A 23,297-nucleotide genomic window follows, 5' to 3' on the forward strand; every position below is an offset into this window, starting at 1 on the left:
TTTTTTTACCGTAATCTTTTTTACGCGCCAGACTCAAAACGAATCGAAATAAGGAGAACGGGTGAGAGATGCCAAGAATGATTGTAATTGCCCGTTGCTCTTTGATTAAAGTGCTCCTAGCAAATTATAAGTTCCGCGCTGGTAGGCGAGTTCATTAGCATGCTACCCACCTAACGTCTACGTCGTCTATGTCGGGAGTGACGGCGAGGCCGACGTCGGCGCCGACGTCGGTCTGACCCCCGACGTTGGCTCAAGTTGGAATCCTGTCACTTAAGTACTCAATAGCGGCATTGCAGACTCCGCACAACTATCTGCTACTCTTATTAACTGGCAAACATTCTAGCTTTGTTACCGTCTGTAAGACTAAACTGTCTTCTCGACTCCTGAAAGCATTTAATTAAGATATTCGCATAATTCTAAATATGATTTGATAATAATTCCGTTACGCCTTCTATCTAAAGAGTTTCCTGCATATAAACGATCAATCTGTTTAAGATTCAGCCAGAAATTCTTGTAGAAAGAAAAAATATTTTATTTTAAAACAAGCGTCATGCCGGAGCCACGTGGCGACCATTATTTCGAGACTACGTCAGAAAAACTTGTCGACAGCATACCTAAGCCCCACCAAGCTATACGCGACAGTGATGAAGATTGGACAGGCAACAGCATGCGGTAACGCTAATTCACAGAAATATTATTTCGGTCTTTCAATTTTCCGGTTAAAAAATCGAGACTAACTAAAGATAATAATTTTCTAGTTATCGCTCTCGATCGAGGATACATCTCTGGTAAATTCACATTGCTTTTTCCTTTACAACTTTACGTTCGCTTCGCTATAGTAAGCCATGATGTCAACTGATTCTCCATCGGGACATGTCTCTCTCCTTCTCTCACATCGGATGGCGATAGACAAATCAGATGATACGTAGAACGATCGACAAAAAGCACGTAATTAGGCGCCTATAAGGAAATGAATTCTTTCCGGCGGAACGATTAATTCGACCGAGTGAGAAAAGGGAGGAATTTGCTCGATTTCTCGTGTGTGCGAGAGGACGGCGTAGTTTTTCCATGTAACGCGATTCTGTAACTGCTGCTTTTTGCGGAGAGCCCTCGCTATTACACCGATCTGTCATATAAAACGCCAACTATTTGTGTAATACTACGTGAAATATGAATGCGAGTTTGCCGTCATATCGTATGAATGTTATGTAACAAGAACGACGAGTTCTTGCTAGCGTGCACAGAGCAGTATTCGCAAATTTAAAATGTACATCTATTCCTGCGCCACATTGCTTTCCTACAAATATTCTTACATTGAATTTAATGCTACAGAAATGGTCATTCCTCCCGATATTTTCATTCTTTCGCCTTCCTTTATCCTCTCCTGCTTTTACCGTTCTCCAATTCACGTCTTCACATTTTACAGCGTTTCAAGGGCACTGACCGAGCCGAGCAAATCGCAAAGTTCATTGGTGGCAGATCGAATCGACCGTATTTATTCAGCAGTCAACCTCGCGGTCGCACGAAGATAAGACTCTTTTCTCGATCCGGCGCGCCGCGCGCGAGGCTATATATCCTCAGCTCGATCTCCTTTTGTAAAATCTCCCTCATTGCGGAAGATAGAGACAGAAAAAGAGAGAAGGATTCGTGCGCAATTTGCCTGCAGCACTTCGTTTGACGCATCGTACCATAACAGTCGGAAGCGAGGTCGCTATCTGATAAATCATCTTTTTTAAGCCGTCGCCTGTCTTTGATCCCCAGCGATACATAATTTGTCTGGAATGTATTCAGCCCCATGATAGCGGAGGCCGATAACCCCCGTTATTTTTCATGCACGCGAAATTTCTATGGACGGGCAAACGTCCGTGGAGTTGGCATACTCCACGGTAACGTTAGCGACGACGATATGGTAGCGGAAAGCTCATTACCCGGGCAAATAGAGTTAGAGATAAGAGCGCGAATGGAGGAAGGAACAACGTCTCGCGTACCGTCTGTATCTCAATTTCCTAGCTGGGTAATCAGCCGCGGTTTACGATGCACGCGAAAACGTGCATTAAATCAATTCTGATGTCATGCATCAAATGGAATGATGCGTTGCTCATTGCTCTCGTCTGTGATATACTTGAATGAAAGGGTGATCTAACGATTTCACCCCTTCTCCTTCTAGATCGTTGGACGCTCGGTGATGATTATTTTCGCTCGCGTTGCTTTCTATAAAAAGCGCCGTTATATATTTTACGGTGTCATGATTCGAAGCACCGCTATCGAATCAACCGGGAGTCGGGAGCTGGTATCAGTCCTTCGCCTTCTCCTGCTCCTCCTCCTCCTCAACGCAGAGATGAGTACGCTGGGATCTGGCCGGTCGTAAAAATAAATCCGGGACTCATAATCTGTTTGAGGGGATAGCGCTTTTCTCGTTCGGAGATGGGAGACTCGGGACTGGCGCGATGATATCGTAGGGAAGGAGCTCGCTCTCCGTTTTCAGAAAATTTCACTGCATTCACCGCTGTTTCTCCTCGGATCTCCCTTTGACGATCTCTTCGCGAACGCTCGTCGATTGATGGTGGATTAAAATTATTGTTGCGACGATGTTATAGCCAGCGGTAATGCGGTGTAACCGAGCGGGTAAAGCAGCGCATAAAACTGTGCTTACGCAAACGATATTTCGCGGCAGTGCGCGTGTTAGAGCGTCGACCATAAAACTCGATAATATTTACAGCGAAATGAGACTTTACCGCACTTAAAACCATTTACTCGTCCCACCAGCGTGTCGGATCATCTTAATTTGAACACATGCATCCACACATATATATGCGCGCATGCATGGAAAAGCCGAGCGATGGATGAAAGGCTCGTGCTTTCTCCTGCGCAATCCAGCAGAATAGAAAAGTCTCATTACCGTTTCACGCAAAATGTTTTCGTCGCGAGTCGTCGATCTGCCCTTTTCCGGTTTTTTTTCCCCATTTTTTATCACGCTTGTTTTTTGGTCCAGCTTTCGTTCTTATTTCACGGCTTTTTGCATTTGTCGTTGTCCTACGCTTGCGGAGAAAAACTAACAGTTCATTTTCCTAATGCGACTGATAGCCGGTGCCAAACGAGACCACCCGTGTTCGTCGATAGCCGGCGGGAACGACCGAGAGCGTCTCTATGTCGATGATGGATGATGGAAATGTTAACGAGGTTCTCCACAATGGACGTGGAGCAGAGCTGCCCAGAACAACAATGCGGTTGCGGATTTACCAAACGAGCGATCTACATGTAAGACGAATATGAATACATAATAAAAATATATTGGATATATACACGTGTGCGGTATAGATAATATTACATAAAAAATAATAAAAGAATATCTCTCGTATCGTGCTTTACGTAACGCGTAACGAGTCTCTTTAATCATAACGTTTCCAAATGGTGCTTTCACTGGTCGAGACATTTCAATTTTACCAACCACACGCTCCCGCTGAACTCTCTGACGAGATTTCTCGAATTTCTAAAGGCTCGATGCATGGGGCAGGTCACACGCATTGTCAATTCCAACCCGGGGAGGCTTTGTGGCGAGAGGGGTGACGCTGTGCATTAGCGCCTCATATCAATATACATAGAATTGGGGCATACACAATTTCATTAGCAATTACGAGCTAATTCCGTGTTTCAAGCAGAGGGGATTTTTGTGACAAAAGCAAGTGTTTCTGATTTGGCAACGAACCATTCCACCTTGTATTATCATTTCTGGATCTATGCCAAGTTTGCGCTATCAAGAATTGTCTTATTGTCTCATCCGTTCATTTTCATGTGCCGTGCAATTGTTTCTACTTAAGCTAGTAGGATTGGTGATAAATTGTAACATCGTATATAGGGTGTCTGAAAATCACTGACTATCCTTTTATGACAAATTCTTTGTCGATCTTGTCTTCTTGGAAAAATAATATTTATTGTAATTTTTCAATTATTTGGATCACATATTTTTGTAACTAGTGCAAATCAAAATTGTCCTAAAATGAACTATACATAAAATTAATTAAAAAATTAATTAAATATAATTTTCTTCTCTTAATATATTTGCCTTCGCAAAATCTCATTAAATAAAAATATTTTTTCCTTTATTATTTATAATACCTCGAAAGTTATTGATACCTCGACATGCTTGCTAAAGAGAAATTGACTTTAAATTGATTAAAGAACCTGCCATTAATAAAAAGATTTCTGATGATTTTGAGACACCATATAGTAAGCTAAAATAATTGAACGGTTTGTTATATTAAACGATACGTCGCGATATATATTATTAATGAGTGATAGTAGTAGTATGTATGGGTGGTATAAGCCCTCAATTATTTTAGCCTATCCATGACAACCGAAGCATCGAGCCCTTCATCCCTAAACCGATACACCGGGGACTCCCGTTAGAGTTCGTTTGTCATTGTATCGATCGTGTCGTATGCATAGAAAAAAGAGAAAAAAATACAAGAAAGATTAATGTTAAAATATCGATAAAGGGGAAAAAAGATTTTCCAATTGCTGCTTGAACCTACGTATAAAGAACAGGCGATGAGATAATATATTTCCTAACCATGTCCTACTTTGGGTTTCAACTTATCACCGTTGGAAATTTCGAACAACGACGATTAACGGGTAGTAATGGGGGTGGAAAAGGGGTGAACGTATTGCGATTATTTGATATTCCATTAGCATACGAGGTCTACGGAGCAGCATGATTCGTACACGTGTTACGTTGCGCACGCACACGTCCGTCGCGTCGTGTAACGCGTGTATCCGCGATTCGTGTCGCCGTTCTCCACGCGTGCACGACGTGTGCTCGCCAGATGTCCAAGAGCGGGATGCTGGATGCTGGTGCGTCGCTGGGCGCCCTCAGTCCTCGGTTCTCCCACACAGTGTGGTCGCGGCGCGGCGCGGAGCGGCACGAACAGGCGCGGATGGGTAGGAGAGAGGCGAGATGAGAGGAGGAGGAACGCTCCGAGTGGAGAACGGAACCGTTCAGTCGCAGCCACGAAGCGGCGCCGTACGCGACGACGACGCGACGACGGACGACGACGTCGGGTAACATCCGCGCACGCTATATTCTTCTCGTCGTCAGTCGTCTCGTCTCCTTTTGTTCGAGAAAGGGGTGTCATCAAGCTGAAATTAAAAATTTCAACCGAAAACGCTGGTCAACCTGGACATCAATTTTCCGCTTCGTGATTTCCTCGAGATTTCTCGCGCCCGCCGCGGACGTGAGAGTGGCGGCGCCCGGCTTTGAGGCGGATGAATCGTATCTCGGATGATACGAATATTTTATTACATGAATGCTTCACTTATCGGGAACGCGGCGGAGCGGCGGAGAGCGTACACCGCAGCGTGGGTAACGAAGCCGCGACGGTGGTCAGGTCTATAATTAACCGCGGAGGAAGCGTCTGGCAGCGGAACGAAGTGCTATATCTGCAAGAACTTAAGTCCACAAGTGGATTCTCGATGGAAAACGGACTCTTGGTAAATTAGTAACGCGACTCAGAAAAAACAAAGGATGCGACTTGTACATCACGGGTTTCTTCTATCGGTTTATCTCCGATAAACGCCGCATTTCGAACGATTAGCCAGATTCAACGATCGATATGGCATAGTAACTTCGAGGAGCGATCTTTGTGACATCCGTCGAAGAAGAATCATCAACAAGCGGCGTTAATAAGTTTTGCGGAATAATGAACTTCTTGAATCTGGATAGCAGTTGTGGTGTGGAAAGGGAGTGGATCGACCATGGAACTTCGAGTAGTGGGTGAACTGTGCGATCGTTTGAAAGGATAACTTTCTTATTCGTTTCTCGCTGCGTAAGCGAGAAATCGCGCCCTCGCTTCGTCGTCACTCGGATATGAATATTGCGGCGCGAAGCATGTCACAGAGCGGGAAATCGGAATTAACCGTGTGACTCATTTCGGAGAAGTGATATTCTGAGCGACACCTCGGTCACGTTTTACGAGCGGAGTAATTCCTCGCGGAAGCTGAATTAACGGCTTCGCGTGCGGCCTCTCGGCGGTGCTACATCGGAAAACGACGACGAAGACCCGATGATTAAGAGGGAATGATTAAAACACTCGGATACTCGGACTCGAGAGAGAACGCGTCGCCAGGCACGTCCTGATCCGTGATTAGGAAGAGGTCGATCGATTTCGGAATTAACGTCCCGCGAGTGTCAAACGAGCCGCGACAGGAACATCAATACCCTAATAAATGTCACTCGCACGATCGATCGGCGCCTTTTGCCAGCCATGACGTAAAGAGAGGGCGATTTAACATCGACAAGGGTCAAAACGTTGTCGAGAGCAGCTGTCGGGATCGGCTGTCCACGTAGGCAGATACCGATCTCTCCTGTGCGGATGCGCCGAAGTTCGTAATCCTGATACCGCTTAGGGGAGGGCGATCCCCAGTCATGCACGAATGGAGAATGAACTGCGGTGCGTGAGAGAGAGAGGCGGACGCTTCTAAACCGATGAGATGACAGTGCTGTGCGTGCTGTGGGCTACTCTGTCCACCGTAGCCTCGATCCTGGCGTGCTCCGGTTTTTACCTGCCTTACTGGATACAGGTGAGCGATCGCATTACGCGCTCTTAATTGCGTTATGCCGCTACGAGAAGACGCTGGAATCTATCTTTCGAAAGTTCTTCAACTCCTTGGAGTTGAAGCAATTTTTAAAGATTATAGCAGTTAATCGCGAGAGAATCTTGAGGGAGTTATGAGATAGCCGCGAATAATTAACGAAACACGAGAGTTCCGTATCTTCGGGTTTTTGTTTTTCTTGGATTCTCGCGCGAACCCCCAGCGCTAAATATACCTCCATTATAATCAAATCAATATCGCTTTCTCTTTCTATCGCGCGGCAACATCGACGCAACTCTGATAGTCGTTAATGTGCGACATTAATGGGGCGATAAAGCAGCGTACCGATAAATACGAAAGCAACTCGTCCAATCGGATACGATAAAATAACATTATTTCCGATCACAACTGAATTAGTTCTGCGATGATATACTGGTTGATATCCCGATATATATGCATCGCACAACTGGCGAACAAGCACAGAATGACCAATAACTTTTAGCTGGCATGACTGACAACTTTTAGAATTATGCTTATCGAGTGCTAGTTCGCTGTAGCTACACTTCTCTCGCTCCATCGCTGTAAAACTAAACGACATCGGTTTTCGCATTTTTGCGACATCGTCGAAGGATCATTCGGAATTTCGTACGATCGTAGCTCGCGCACTTTCAGGACTTCCATTCGTGTAACGTATCGCCGTATATGTACATATACACGAGAACTTTGCCTTTCCGCGAACATGACGATGACGACATGGAGATATGAAGAAAGTCGTTCTCGCTTATCGTTGGAGGGCCTGGTATCGACGATTTTGACGACTGCGACAATTTCTCTGGCACGATCGTAAAGCGATTTAATAGGCACTGCGCCGCGATAGGAACGACGAAATTTGCGTGTTTGGCTACTAAAGTACAGATGTCAATAATTTTGTGAGCTTTGAACGACATGCCGAGAACATTTCGCGATTTTAATAAGACGTCAAGTTTGTTGACTAATGAACGATTTAGCGTATTATGGCACGCAGCACATCTACGTTGAAGTTATAATTCATGAGAGAACGGAATTTGTATATTTGTCTTACGTTGCTTCTTACATCGTGTGCTTTTTACACTCGTTCGAATATTCAAGCGGTAATATATTTATCACTCTCTCAGCCGTTTAATGAGAAATTAGACGGTTAAAACTCGCGAACTTGAATTTCAAGACTTACGTACCAAGATCGAGTTACGAACTACGAGAACGGCGCAACGGCTGTTCTTCAATGTCCGTTCCTATTAATTTTTCATTCCTGCCGTGTAGTTAAGTGTAATCCGATTAAATGTAATTATACGTATATCGATGTATCTTTCAATAAATTAGCTGAGAGCCGGGAATGCAAGCGTGCCTTTGTCAGAACGCGGATTAAAGGATATTCCGGATATTCGTTTTAAAGCACCTTTGCACATTCGCGAGCTTTAACGTTATGATAAAATTGTAACATTATTCACGTTGAATATTATACAGTAGATAATGTTACTAGCTATTTACGTTTTTATTTTTGCATCCATCCGTTCGTGCGCAAGATGTAAAATCGGACGAGATGAATAGCGGCGGAGTTTGCGACAAAGAAGCGAAATACAGAGCGGAGAGTGGTGAGAAAAGAGCAACTTGGAAATAAGAAAAGCAGAGAAGCTAGAGAAATAAGAGGTAAAAGGAGAGCAAAGAAAACGTGAGAAATCGAACGAGCTCGAGTCGTCCGACAAGATGGATTGTAGAGCGGCGATAGTAATCAGATTCTTCGTTCTAAACCACGAGCGAAACTGAAACATTAGTTCTACGGTGTAAATGTCTTAATATACAGATATTCGTTACGTATTGTAACGTAATTGGTAGTTTGACAAAGTTAAGAAAGCAAACTGAAGAAAAATTTATATTTGTGATAAAAGTAATACGCGAAAAAGAAAAGCTTATATATCAATATATTGTACCAACAAATATGATAGAGGATTCAAAGTTATTATATTGTTTATTAATCTAAAACTTTCTAGAATACATCAATAAATAGAAAGGTTAATAAAAATATTTGTTAAAGATCGTAGTGATAATTATAATAACGTGATAAAATAACGACGTGCTTACGTTGTCGAGTACCGTAATTCACACAATTGAATGATTTCACTCTAACTACAGTCCGGGATTGTCAACAAGCGTAACGAAAGTTCTGGCTGTGACGCGAGGCAAAATTTCGGTCCTTGAAACTTACCGAGACGTTCGTTACGCGTACAAGATTCTTGAATGAGACAAGAACGCTCTGGGTACCGGCAACTTGGTAGAGAGAAGTTGATGAGGCGAATATCGTCGAGTAGAGGGTAACTTTGTACTTCGTGTGACTACTACTTGCCTTTACTTGGCCTGGCCGATGTTGTCGCAGATTCGAGGTAGTTTACAAACGGAGTCCGCACTTGCGGCCAAATTGTTCATATTCTACGCGTCGCGTTGCAACCGGAAACCGCTTCTCGAAAGATAGAGTTCCGCTTTTCAGTGTTATACGGTCAGAAAATCGCAACTTCTTCCGCTTCGAATTTATTTTGCATTTTCTCTAGGCAGCTAACTTCGTACATGAAACGACTTTGATAAATCCTTTTAAGGACGTTCTCTCTTCCTTATACTAGAGAAAATTGATTTTCTTAGGATTTTCTTGAAACTGTGAATATACGTTAATTTAGGTGTGCTTTATGCGTGGTATAAATTTCAGTACCTCTTTCGGTATAAAAAATAAAGATACTGAGCCTCAACATTTCAAAAAAAAATTTTAAAATTTAATTTTTTTAGTTTTGACATTTTTTCCTTATAGAACTCGACGAGAGGAGCAACTTTGGTCCTTTTGGTCAACCTCGTATCTCTTACCGTTTAGCCTGGAAAACCTTTTCATTAGTAAAAGTTGAAACTTTGAGGCTCAGTATCTTGATTTTTTTATACCGGAAGAGGTACTGAAATTTATACCACGCATGGAGCACACCTAAATTAACGTATATTCACAGTTTCAAGAAAATCCTATGAAAATCGATTTTCTCTAGTATAAGGACGAGAGAACGTCCTTAAGGCTTTCGGTTCGTGGATGGTGAGATAAGTTACAGTTTGTTTCTCTGAGATCTCGTTACTGTTGATATTGGATATGATTCGTTTCTGAAAGCTCGTTTGTACTGTTTAGGATTAATGACGTATCGGTTCGCGGTATAGCGAATCACCGGAGGAATCTAGACTCTAGAGCTATAAGGGAAGCCTTGTTACAAAAGGAATCTTGTTATCCAAAGCGTTTCAACGGTTTAATTAACGGATGGGGGATTTCTCTTTGGAATTAATTATTTTCTCTACATGACTTTTATCTCCTTTCATTTTTTATAGATTTATATATGTATAGGTTTATCAGTGCAAATTAAGTGCTACATTTTGTGGCATCAAATTTGTATAAAATAAATATGTATATTACTAATAAATTTTTATATAAACGTACACTTTTCATATATTACATAAATAATATATAATTTTTTATAAGTGATATATTATTTCTCTATGTGTGTATTTATACATGTATAATGCGATCTTTTTCACAGTTTCTTTATTTAATGCTATAATTTTTGGTTGAATTTATTTGGTTATTACATTAGAAAAACAAACTTTAAAAAATATTGTTTTCAACAAAAAATATATTGCGATAATTAATTCTTTTTTGTAATTAGAGGTACTTATTTTATTACATATATTTTTTATTTCAAAAAACGTAGAGATTTATTTATAAGCACGGAATGAAAAGCTCTTTAAAAAAATAAGAACTTATTTATAAAATCATGCAATTTTATGTTTAGTCGGGGACTTTTATTACAGTTTATTAATGGAAACAAACGCGAAAAGAGGAATGTGCTCGAAGGAAACGGCATTTGGCAAACGACAAGCAAGCTTATTACGACCACCTCCTCCGCCAGACGGTCGCGCTATATTTTTTCCGTATTAAGAGAAGCAATCAAAAGCATTCAAACAGAACGGCGAGACATTTTCCGTTTCTTTGGCGCCGTGTAAAATCTGTTGGAAAGAGGAGAAAATTTCCCTTGCTGTACCATCGCCTTCGCATATAAATGAATAGAATGCACAAGTCTCTTGCTGTTGCATGTTCGCGCGAAGCTAGGATCTTCGTGTCACGAATCAGCAGCATTCAAATGACGTCAAATTGACGTCAACGTTTCTACCTTACACTTATTCAAATATTCTTCATCTTATTCCTGCAATTACCTTCCATTCTACAAACAATTCAGGAAAATTACATTAGGGGGATGAAATTAAGTTTGCAAATTTCTTTAATATTTATGAGCTCTATTGCATTTTAATCGACTTTTTATCAGGCCGTTTAATTTTAAGCTCTCTAGATATCAAAGTTAGCGAGCTTCGCGCGATGCTCTGTATAGTTTTATTATATAAAGCCTGTCGCTAAAACGCAGTAGCGTAATTGCCGTATTTCTGCGGCCTTGTGTATTTCAGGGACGACTGCTGGGGAAAGCGGACGCGTACTTCAGTTCCTTTCGGCGTTGCAACTATCCGCGAATCAGGGCGCCCAACGCCACGCCCGAGATAGTTTACGAGTGCGCGAGGTACTCCAGGTACGTATTCTCGCAACGCTATATTCCTATATATCAAAGCACAAGCACGTAGCTACGATTACGATTCTCCAAGGAGCAGGAGGAGGCGAAGAACAGTTGTTCGCGAATCTGCTCGAGTCGTTCTCGTGAGTCATTCTGCGCCGCGATCGACTAAAATGATAACGATTTCGTCAACGAATGCCGGATGCCTTTCGTTAAACGCGACTTTAATTATCTCGTTTTAACGAGATCTCCTGTAATGTAAAAAAATATAATTCACACGAGAAAGACTGTGCAGCGTGTGAAATAAACGAATCGTTATATTATCAAATTAAAGTCATATGTTCGCTGCCTCTGACAACGATACGGAGTAAAATTTGTATTCTATTATATGTTTATATATATATTAAAAAAAATGTTTTGTATATGTTACTTATTAATTTATAATTAGTACGTATGACGTCGTACAATCTAATTAACATAAAACAGGATTATAAACGCTTACTAGTAATGAACATTTATCGTAAATTTACGTGGAATTTGAAATATACAAAGCATGCCGCGCGCGTGGCAAAAAAAGATTTGCACGCATTTGTGGCCCGCATGCGATGGGATAAAATTTGTAGTTTCGACGACGGACGGGTTAGTTCGGAATGCGAATCTGAATAATTTAAGCCGAACTCAAGTGGCCCGTGGAATAATTTCCCGCGGAATACCTCGCACGGATGTCGTGATCGCGCGGGAAAACGGAGCAGCCACACCGCACTATAAAAACTTTCTTCGTGAACTACGTCAGTTCTTACGTCGCGTGCGCGGTCGTAAAAATCGCGGTCGCCCCGCGGCATTGAAACTGAAAGACTATTATTAACAAAGGGAATTATAAAGAGCAGGGGGGAAGCAAAAGAAACGAGGCGGTCTTTTTTCCTTTTTGTGCACAGAACTCAGAATTACATAGCAAATCATAAGTTCACTCCAAAAAGAAAATAATTATTTCTTGTTTGTTTTACCTAAAATAAACGAACCACTTTTGCCTTTTAATACAGGAATTAATTCACGATCAATCCTCTTGAGCTTCTAAAATGTGCAAAAATAATTGAGTTAAAACCAGATATTTTCAGTCTTTGTAACAAAAACGATAAACAAGAATTATAAACTGCATTTTGTAATTAAAAATATATATAAGTTACACGTAACTTGCATTAAGCTTGCATTAAAATAAATTTTCGTGCATTAAGTATGCATGAAAACATATTTCCATAATATTAATAATTTTAATATTATTAATATCAATATAGGAAACTAATCGGTATACATTTATTTGCGTTGTGGTACCGATAATAATCATAATAATGAACGTAACAATAATCACGATAAAACGCGTGCACACGCGTGATTAATCAGATTTGTTTGCATTTCCAGCGCAAAATATGAAGGTATTTATGTATCATATGTTTTTTAGCCAGTACTATCCGCAACTGAACGATCGAATCCCCGTATTTGCTTCGTAGGATCGGTGAAAGTGTTGAAAACAGAAATTGGGATTTATTCCAGGATTCGTGATCGAAAATACGCGCAAGGTTTGCGCGTATGTGGCAAAAGTGACGCAACGACCCGTGACAAATTATGGAAACTTCCTATCCTTTTTTATCGTCATCCCCGGAATTCGTTAATCGATCTAACACTCCGCACTCGTGCATCACTTTTGGACCCGTCCGCAATATGTTTCGTTTCGCAGATGGCCGCGGAAATAGTAATTCATCTCAAGTTTAATTTAATGTTGCCTGAATCGATGAGTTTTATCTGTTCGCTATTCGTGAAAAGAGAATTGCAATTTTGCGCCTCATATGAGTTGTAGACGGACAATATGATCGATTTAGCTACATATGTATTGATGATGTCAACAGCGGTACGGAATTGTATGGAGATTGTTCTTACTTCACGAGAGTACGTATACAATAGCGGAAAAGACAGAAAATAAAGTTGACGTGCGTACATCACTATTATGTATTTTTCAAAACGTTCGTCAACGGACAGAACTTTATTTTATAACGCGCTTTATATATACTCTCGAGTTAGTTTTAAAGCGAGAAGGATTTTGACGTTAACATCACGTTAATTAAAGTATATAACTATTATCACAATGTAACTAAAGATGAGATTATAGCATTGTCTTAATATCTGTGGAAGGTTTCTCTGCAAAAAAGCGTACTTCCCACTGAGAGAATACCGTGTGGCAAACACGAGCGCTGATAATGAGTCATTCGCAGATTTAATTCCGCTTATACTTTTTCCAACGATATCTCGCTACGGAAAAAGATATAAAAATATGCATCTCTAATTTAATTTCCGCAAATTCGTATGTATGTAGGTCGGATGGTGTGGGTACTATCCGAAGCCGCCCTACGTTTTCATTCCTTTTTCATCTGCAATGCATTCGTGACCGAATAAAGTTTCATCCACTCGTTGGATTTCATCCCTTGTCGATTAGAAGATATAGCGATGCCGGCAGACTTTTAAAGAAAATTTAATCTTAACGACAGACTTTTTTGCAGAGTTTGATGTCGACGTTTTTAACGTTGCAAGATACACTTCGATTACCACGTATTAAGTCATTTTTTTTCCATCCGCAGCATCACAAATGGGTGCTTTTCATTTAGCGACTCAAGTCGACACAAGCGTCATTCTGTCTTTTTCCAACATCTAGTGAATGACAAAGATAGAGTTACGCTTGTGTCGACTTGTGTCGTTAACTGGAAAGCACCCAATGTAGATTCACTCATTGTCAGTCCGCATTACAACTGTTTCAATATCTGATTTTCGAAAGTGTCGGTTGTATCACAAGCAATTCCCCGATTGACCAAACGCGCCCGATAGCATAATCGTATGCACGCGAAATGTGTTTCTCTCCCTTCTCTTCCTCCCCCTAATGCAAGCGGTGCAGGCACTATAAGTGCTAATAGCCGGTCTCTGCAAATCGAGATGATTCGATAGTTCCATAAACGTTACCTTTCGGCGTGGAGTCAATTCAGTAATTTATCGACGATTCGTTTCGCGGCGAGCTTTATAAAATAATTTCTTAAATTGTTCAAAGATATCATTTATATTATTATTACTAATATACTGGGGATATTCTTTGCTGTTCCACTTATTGCAACGCCATTTCAATACATGTGAGTTAAAAATATTTTGAGAATTGGATTTATTTAAAATCAACTGACACAGAAAAGCTGTACGAGTTAGCACCCTCGAAATAAATAGTAGGTCGAGGGAATAGCTACGAAAATGTATGAGAAACGAGGGGCATTTTTAACTTCGCAGTGCTCGCTTCGATTGATAATCCATTTTTTTTTTACGCAACAAAAGAGCGAACAATATACAATATTTTACGTTAGACTGCACGCCGCAAAAAATATTGCGTTTGGTTGTGATTAACGGATCAAAACTTCGGGAAGCTAAAAACAGATAATACGATATTTTACGCGACGATATCTCTCGCGAATAATATTTGCATAGAACGAAAAATATTCCGCATAGTTACGTTCCGTTCGTTTCCATATCCTGCCGCATCACCCTTTCGCTTTTCGGCATCGGCAATTTCAGAGCCGATTCTTTATTTGGAATATATTCAACGTTATATTTTTTTGAATTTCTATGAAACGCAAAGTTCGTTTGCGTAATTGTCAACGTAATTGTTTACTTTATTATATTCCATCGGTGAATTATAGAATATTTTTTCGGTGTGTAAGAGATTCAAGTCACGATTCTGACACAAAGATATCAGCTGAGAAATTGTGTTACAAATTTCACGATGCCATTAAATTACTAATTCCTGTTCAAAATACCAGAAAATTCTGTAAACAATAATATAATTTAGCTTAACTTTGTTTAATTTCTCCGTGAAAATTTTAATCGTACATCGAAATGCATTAGCCAAATGATTTTACGTTTGAGTTAGTTCCCGTAATATTATTGCATCAGGATATAATTACATGAAAATATATTTGCTCCGTTTTGCTTGAGGCACTGGCTCGATAAATCCGCGCTAATTTTGTCGTATAAACTGCACACGTTGTTATTGATTAATGTAGAAAGACAAATATGTAAATAATGAATAAAGTTTATTTCATCAAATTCGCGATGAATACGTTGTACGCCGATTGGAGCTTCAATGTTACTCGAATCGTCCTATTACAACTAATAAATAAAATGTTATATTTGTTCCAATAACTATTCGATGTGAATCCTTTTGTTGTAATTGCAACATAATGTTGAATATACCAGGAAATATAATAAAATATCGCGAGAAATATTCAAAAATTTTGATAAATCTATGTTATGGACATTCTCTCACACATAAAATTATGTTCTTTTTCAAACAACGAGATTTTTAATTAATTTTTTCCTAATTAATTTATTTATTTATTGAGAGAATTTTCCATCATAAACTGCAATTTTCGTTGTAGTTTTTGGGACATACCGAGTGCCTGGTGGCAGGCGAGCACAGTCACAATGGGAATCGGCGTCGCGATCGCAGTGATCGGCGCTCTAACGCTTCTAGCAGCAGCGTCGTCATTCCTCCCGCATATTCTCAGGACGCCGAAACACACGAGAATTCTAGGCTCCTTACAATTGTTCGCTGGTGAGTATATTATGAGTATATTTTTTGCAATTCATAATTTAGCGATACCTACATCAACATGTCATTATCATCAAATGTGCCGTTATCAATTTGGGAAGAGAAATATTTTCCGCCTATCGTTGAATAAGATAAAATAGGCTTTGAACCCTTTTTATTGAGCATGAGAGAGAAAAAATAATGCACCTTTAAAAAGACAAGCCGTTCGCTCGTCAAATTGACGCCAACTCAACGGAACTGCGAAAGATTCGCATTTTGCAGCGAAATAATGAACTGTCCCCAAATAAAATAGATATCATGGCAACGTCATTCTTCTTCTACTATTGACGTATTCCATTTACGCGCTCCAAGTTCGTTATTCTCGATTTGCTCCTTTTCTGCATTCAAGGGTCGTTTTCGAAAAATGATAGAGTCATAGAACTCTGTGCGACATGATCGATACGGAATGAAGTCGAGAATGTGGTAATACTGATTTCTCAGGAGAAAAGCAAAACCCAATGTTAAAATCACGAAATGAACAGTGCTTTTTTTGACTAAAATGTTCATGTTCTTCATGTTTATAATATTTTCAAGGGAAAGAGAGCCTATTATCTCCTAACAATATTATCACTTCTACAGAAGAATGAACAGATCAGATTGGCCGACGCGGACGGTTTTTAATAGCAGCTGAAATTTGCGCGTGTAGTTAAAAATTGATAGGCCATTTTCATTTGCTTGTTACAGCAGCGATGATATGCGGCGGTCTAGTCATGTATCCGATAGGCTGGGATAATCGGGAGGTACGCGAATCCTGTGGGAAAGGGGCCAACGTTTACAATCTCGGTGAGTACTCTCGTCCTTCAAACATCATTTTCGAGTCTGCGGGAACGCGATGCAGACGGTACCGCGGGATGCGGGATGCGAGCCGAGTGGAATGGTGCCGGAACTTAATTCCGGCGGAATGCGGCGCGCGAGTTATCGATTTAATTTGATAACTAATTAACGCGCTCGCACGTGCGCGCGCGCGACGAGAGTTGCGCCTTAGTTGCTCGTTTCCTAGTTTAACGACGTCTTCAGCGAGAAATTGCCGTTTCGATGCGGCACGGCGAAATTTGCGGACGTGTGTCTGTATACGTGATTACTCTTAAGACGTAACTATCATGACGGCAACGACAACGATGACGACGATGGACTAGAATCGGTAATGGAACTTTCCGCATTTTCGCAAGCGAGTTCCCGGAGCGTTTTATCGAGCACTTAACGATCTACAGCCGTTCCTCGAGACTTTATTTACATAAACTAGTCGAAACTTATGGCTCTTGTAACTTCGCGGGACGCACAAATTCACGTCTCGCTAACCTCCGGATGTAGGTTCTGATTTGCCGTAATTCCCCAGCGCGGTACGTAACGATGCGATTCGACATTGGCGATCCGTTGATTTGCCTTTCAATTCCCGGATGATCCGTTATTGATTTGCCGTGGCTACGGATGCATACGTTGTATCTCGCACGCAGATCATCTCCGGTAAATCCACATCCGGTTTAACTGCGCGATAAAACCCGACAAAAATATTCGTCTAGCTGCTGCATCGAATAGAAATCGAAGCGTTAAAATAATCTGAATTTTTTTTGTATAATTCTATCAAAATATCTTGACATTTTTCTGAGTTACGCGAAAAGGCGATTTTGCGAAAGAAAAATCGCTAAAATTAACTGCGGAAATTTCGGGACGTTTTGTACGCGGTCGCAGTTGTATGCGTTCGTTTTTTGATAGGATTTTAAGGGGTTATCGAATACCCAGCCGAAACGCATAATCCGTGCTATTCGGCGCACAGGTGACAAGCAATCCCAGGTGAGTGCCACAGGAATAGACCGGGTCGGTGGGTCAAACCGACGTCAAAACCAACGTCAGAGCGATGGCCGAATTGCATGTATTTCGAGAGGGTACCGTTAAGTTAAGCGATACCTCCTGTGGATTGAAAATTAAACTTATTCATAAATTCTGATGGAAGCGCGAGTGCTCGTCGAATCACTACATGGCTCTTATTACCTAAAGTTATTCGAACCGAACGCTACCGTATATTCCCAATTACCGAATCGCAATTAACATCTCTATTATTTTAGCGCTAAATTAGATCTGATACGTTTTAGGTATGTTCCATTTACGTCAATAATAATATCAGTTACATATTATTACGCTCATTTATAATATTATCATCCGGTTTAAATAGAATGTCAATTATTATAATAGAACGCTACTCTCTCTTTCTCTCTCTGCTTATACTTTTATTGCAAAAATTAGTTATTTATAGTAGCAACAAGATTAATTATTATCTAAAACTAACAAAATGAATTACATAATATTTAAAAGTAATTGTAATAATATTGCAGTAATATTTTTTACCCAGCTGTTGCGTCGTTAAGATGCAATTCTTTACCTAATTGCAATTTCTTAAAAAGCAGCAATCAATTATCCTCTTTATTCCGTGTCGTAAGACAATCCGTCCACCTCGATTTATTAGCTTAGCTCGGTGTGCAGATTAAGTCATTACAAGCGAGGATTATATTCAACCTCGGTACGACGATTAGGCCGACCGAGCTATTCCCTGGGGGGATTCTCTTGGGTAGCTACGGATCGCCGTCGAGGTTTCGCTAAGGGAGATCATCGAGTCGAGTCGATGACGGACGGATGCCATCTGTTTCAGGAAAGTGCTCGGTGTCCTGGTCGAGTCACTTGCTGGTCGGCTCGGTGGCGTTGCTGATGCTGTGCTTCGGCCTGAGCTTCTGCGCGGCGAGACACAAGCCCGACGGCGCGAACTCGCACACGGATCCCCTGCGCATTTGACAGTCAAGGTACTCCCAGTCGATACATGCCTATGCCTCGCCGAAGACGACCACGCTCTCCATCGTCACGGTCTGTTGATCACGCGCGCCTGTTGCGTGCACGCGCCGTGCGTACGTGAGTACGCGCGATCCTTCGAAGCCAGACATACGTGTATGTGTCGTCGCGCGGACGAACACGAATTCCGCGCGTTGCGGAATCTCGCGCGCGTTACGGCTTACGGCGCGCATGCATGATTCGCATTCTCATCGCGCGTGCATGTGTATAGGTGTATTTTTCAAGCTGGGCGCGAGCACGAATTTTTTCGCACGTTTCACGAAGGTTTAACGCGTGGGATGCACTTTCTGCGTACACGAATAGATCCGTTAATGTTGACGTTAACTCACAATACGGATCGGCGAGACGTATTTTATAAATGAGTACCGCGATCTCATAGTATTCGACAGATGAAACGATTAATGATTGAAGTGAAATTAATGGGGTAGGTAGGTACGAGTTGACAGCTCAAAAGGATATTAATCTTTGGTTCATCGAATGATCTGTAGCGGTCTAAACTGAGCAGACACAAACTCTGTTTCTCCAGAGAATGCTATCTTCGACGAAACAACAAGATTCGTGAAGTTTAAGGCACTCTCCATAATCTCTTGACCAATACAATTGATATTTCTCTAGGAACGATCTGCGAGATTTCGGAATCACAAGAGATCCGCGGATCTCGAGAGATGGATTAAACTTTTGACAGGTTAACGCGTACCTACCACCCTTTCCACGAAGCAAATTCTGCGTCTCTGTATATAGCAACCTGCATATGTACGTATGTATATACACGCTAGAGTGAATCCTATAGTCCTGTCTCGCGGCAAACGCTAGACGGTTCGACAGAGCCGCGCCACGGTATTTCCAATTCCGTGCCGCAGTAAGCCTCTGGCTGGGAGCGACGAAGCAATTGGCAATTCGCCTCGACGGGACTTTCAGCACTTTCAATTCGCACGGGAAGCTCGCTTGCCGGGCGAATACACACGGTGACTGGAAAGGAGCCGGACGGGGAGACGGACACTCCTTTCCTCTCTCCTCCGCTCTCGTATCGGGAATCCGCATTCAGATGCGCCGTAACGATCACGGTATTTGGACGGGCTGCTGCTGCACGCTCCTCTCGAGGACTGGGAATCACTGTGTTTCCCACGGTCCGAAACTCTTTCGGATATATCGATCGCGAAGGCGCGCGGAACGTTTCGGCTCTCCAGAGATTTACACGTACCTTTTATTTATCCTCGTCTCTCGAATTCTCCGCTCAAGACGCTATTTCCTTCGTGGGAGTAATGCGTTGGATCAACCGTGAGTGTCGGTTTAGCGTTTCTCTTAAAATTTATTTGGATCTACGATTCCAGATTTTATTGTTGGGGTGTTATTCTTTGTATCCAGTTTTCTCCCTGCTCTTACGAGATATCTTTTCTCTAATAATTTAATACAAGACTGTTATATTACGTAAGAGATTCGTTGGCACTACTTTATCGAGTGATAAATTGTTGTCCATATTGAATCGCGTTGAGAAAATTGGCTTTAAGTCGGAAAAGCGGGCGGAGAATTTAAGCGAGTGGCGAAATCCGCGTAATTAAAAGATAAAAGGATCAGAGAGAAAAGGTTCTGGGGTAGCTGCGGGTAGTAGTTTATTTGTATCACGGCTTCTCTATCCAAACTGTCCACAGGCCTTTCACTACGTCCTTTTTTTTTCAAAGGGAAGAATCAAAAAGTCGCGTTGGCCAGTTGGATAAAGAGAAATATTTTTTCATTTAATATTTGATATTCTCGTTTAAACTTTTAATGATTGCAAACCACGACGGTGAGGTGACGCGCGAGAAGTCGTTTTTATTCTTATTCCCCGTCATTCGAAAATTCACGAACGAATTAATGTATAGTTCTTATTAGGCAAAAAGGCGTTACAATTTGGCTACAAAATCTCACTGTCGCGATACGCGTCTCGTGAATATCGAGCCACTCTATACAGCTTCTTATACAAATAAAAAAAATAGCCCGCGGTTGGGTACCTGTGCGATATAAAAAACGTAATATTCGGAGCGCGTATGTAAGCAAGGTGTGTATGGGTTAGCCCCGGTGAAATTCGCAATTGCGGGCGCGGTTGAATTTCACGTGCTGACGGAACGGCGCGCACAAACGATGGCCGCGCGTTATTCGGTGAAGGCACCGCTATTGGCCGGATAAAAATCCAAGCTGAACAAACACGCCGGAGCACGCTCCGCTCGCGCGGGTTCTCCACGCACCGCTTACTTCTTGCATCGGATTAATCGGAGCTTTTTTTCGGGCTGCACACGCACACACGCGCGCTTCTATTGTGACGCATGAAATAAACGGACTCGCCGTGGTTCCTCCACTGTCGCGCGTCTGATAAAAATCGTTTCATCGTGAAACCCGCGGTGATATGGTTACTGTTCTCGTTCTCTCTTTCTCTCTCTCTCTTTCTCTCTCTCTCTCTCTCTCTCGCTCTCGCTCTCTCGCTCTCTTTCACTCCGTTAGTGCGTTCGAAATATTCTCTGACCATGGAAATCGTCGGGAATCCCGAAAATACCTCGGTTACCCGTTATTGACGCGAAACGAAGTCATGCCGCGCGGATCGACGTAGCTTTCCCGATCGCGAATTGCGTGATACTCCATAGCGAAGGTGTCATGAAACTACTGGAAGCTTTTTACGTTATCTGCTTCGCAGAACAGTACTTCAATCTGGATTTAGTGTTTGTCAATGCACGCGCTCAGGTAGCGTCACCGAAATCTACGAATTCTGATGAACACGTCCTGCTGATTCGAAGATGCTCTCTCAAAATAGAAACTGCCAGTTTAAATATCATATAGCACACAATCAACGACGCATATCAACGACAACCCTTTTAATTGTATACGTATAATTGAGAACTGATTTAATTAGACTTCTTTAAAACTTTCCTTCTAGCACTCAACAACATATGCGTCGTATTCTCATTTTCCAATAAGACTTTCAGCAACTTCCGCATCTCAAACCTCTAACTCGATTCACTCGTTAACTCGTGATTCACTCACAGTACTACTAGAGCCACTACACCATGTTCTTCTTTCGAGCTTGCAACTTTAGGCTTCCACCGAGAAGCACAGTCCCCCGAGCGGGACTTACCAGAAGAGAAAGAGAAAAAAAAGGAAGGTGAAGGAAACGAGCCGCCGGTTCCGGATCTATCGATCGATGGGTTGGTTTGCTCGCGCTCGTAGAGCGGACGTTCTGTTCGTTCCCTCGAGAAACTTTCGCGGTAAAACCTCTCTCGTTCGCGTGCGCATTCTCCAACATCCCGTCCCTCATTCGTTCCGTTTCTTTTTCCTCGCTCGTCTCGTCCTGCCTCTCCACGCCCGACGCCGATCCTTCCCTCTTCCATCTTTCGCTTACGCGCTTCCACAACGCCGCTTCCCCGATTCCACTTTGCCTCTTATCGACTTCCGCCCTTCCTTCCTAAACCTAAGGACTCGCCCCGGCCATTTCTCTCGCGACCGGCCGACACCACCAACCGCCGAAGGTGGGGAAAAGAGATAGCCGGAAAAGCGAGTTCGTTCTCGTGACTAATTGAGCTATCGGTTCACCAGCGAGAGAGAGATACGGCGGGTCGTGGCAAAGAGAACGGTTCAGAAACACGAGGAATGTTTCGGTGAGAGCCAACCGTTGTTATCCTCTCTCTCTTCGTAGTCCTTATGTGTTTTCGCTCGCTCGACTCCACGAGCACTTATCGTGCGGCCGAACAGAGCCATTTCGCTGTCTCCATAAACGTACCGTTTCTGCAACCAGTTACTTGCTTGACTGTCCTTAGGGAGGCCATAAGGACCGCGAGCAAATTCCTGTGCCAGTTTATTCTCTCTCCGCTCTTCTGCTTAATCTTAATTTCGCCGCGACTATTTCCACCCTCTATAATTCGGTTTCTTGAGCTCTTGAGGCAAGAAGTAAGAACGATAGTCTACGTTTCACTTAAGGTATTAACGAACTTTATACGCTTAATATATATTTGTTCGTATTTGCGAAAACACGAACGATAACCAGATCTAACGAGGAAATGTATACACGTATATCCAATTCTTTTCTTCCGTCCAATTTTGATGAGCTTTTAGGTATCATATATTGACAATGTACATAACAATAAGAGACATTTTTTTTTATAAATGCTCAATCGCACATTAAGGGATTGAAAGACCTCTTTGAAGCACAATCGATCATCATTCCAAGTAAATACTGACGCGAAACGATAAGAGATATAAGAATTATTTTAGATAATATTTTAAATATCCTCTTTCTCAATTTTAAGATTTAAACAAAAATTAAAAAAACGATAAATTTAAATATATAATTGTATATAACTGTTCTCTGAACATAATTTTTTTTTATAATTTTTTAGAAAAATAAGTTAGAAACATCGCTATTTGCGCCTCATATGTATCTTGTGTCGTTCGCTACGTATAGCGACAATTTTTCCTTTATAATATATATATATATATATATATATATATATATATATATATATTACAATATAACATTACATTAAAGACAAATATGGTTATAAATAATGTTCATGCATAATAATAATAATAATAATAATAATAATAATAATAATAATAATAAT

At 41.5% G+C, this 23,297-nt stretch overlaps 1 protein-coding gene across 2 annotated transcripts in view; it reads left to right on the plus strand.

Moving 5' to 3' along the window:
* Window positions 1–4,964: 4,964 nt before the first annotated feature.
* LOC112461549 (LHFPL tetraspan subfamily member 6 protein-like) overlaps window positions 4,965–23,297 on the plus strand; it is a 26,034-nt gene continuing 7,701 nt past the window's right edge. The window contains exons 1-5 of one of the 2 annotated variants that reach the window (XM_025026832.1): window positions 4,968–6,576; window positions 11,101–11,219; window positions 15,662–15,837; window positions 16,558–16,656; window positions 18,518–21,073. In XM_025026832.1, coding sequence (XP_024882600.1) covers window positions 6,487–6,576; window positions 11,101–11,219; window positions 15,662–15,837; window positions 16,558–16,656; window positions 18,518–18,657 — 624 coding nt within the window. In that variant the 5' untranslated portion in view covers window positions 4,968–6,486 and the 3' untranslated portion in view covers window positions 18,658–21,073. Of the gene's footprint in view, window positions 6,577–11,100; window positions 11,220–15,661; window positions 15,838–16,557; window positions 16,657–18,517; window positions 21,074–23,297 lie in introns of those variants that run through there. The other variant, XM_025026833.1, reaches the window with a different exon arrangement.

Source organism: Temnothorax curvispinosus, unplaced genomic scaffold (genome assembly GCF_003070985.1).
Source record: "Temnothorax curvispinosus isolate PA1 unplaced genomic scaffold, ASM307098v1 QBEX01011515.1, whole genome shotgun sequence".
Classification (NCBI taxonomy): Eukaryota; Metazoa; Arthropoda; class Insecta; order Hymenoptera; family Formicidae; genus Temnothorax; species Temnothorax curvispinosus.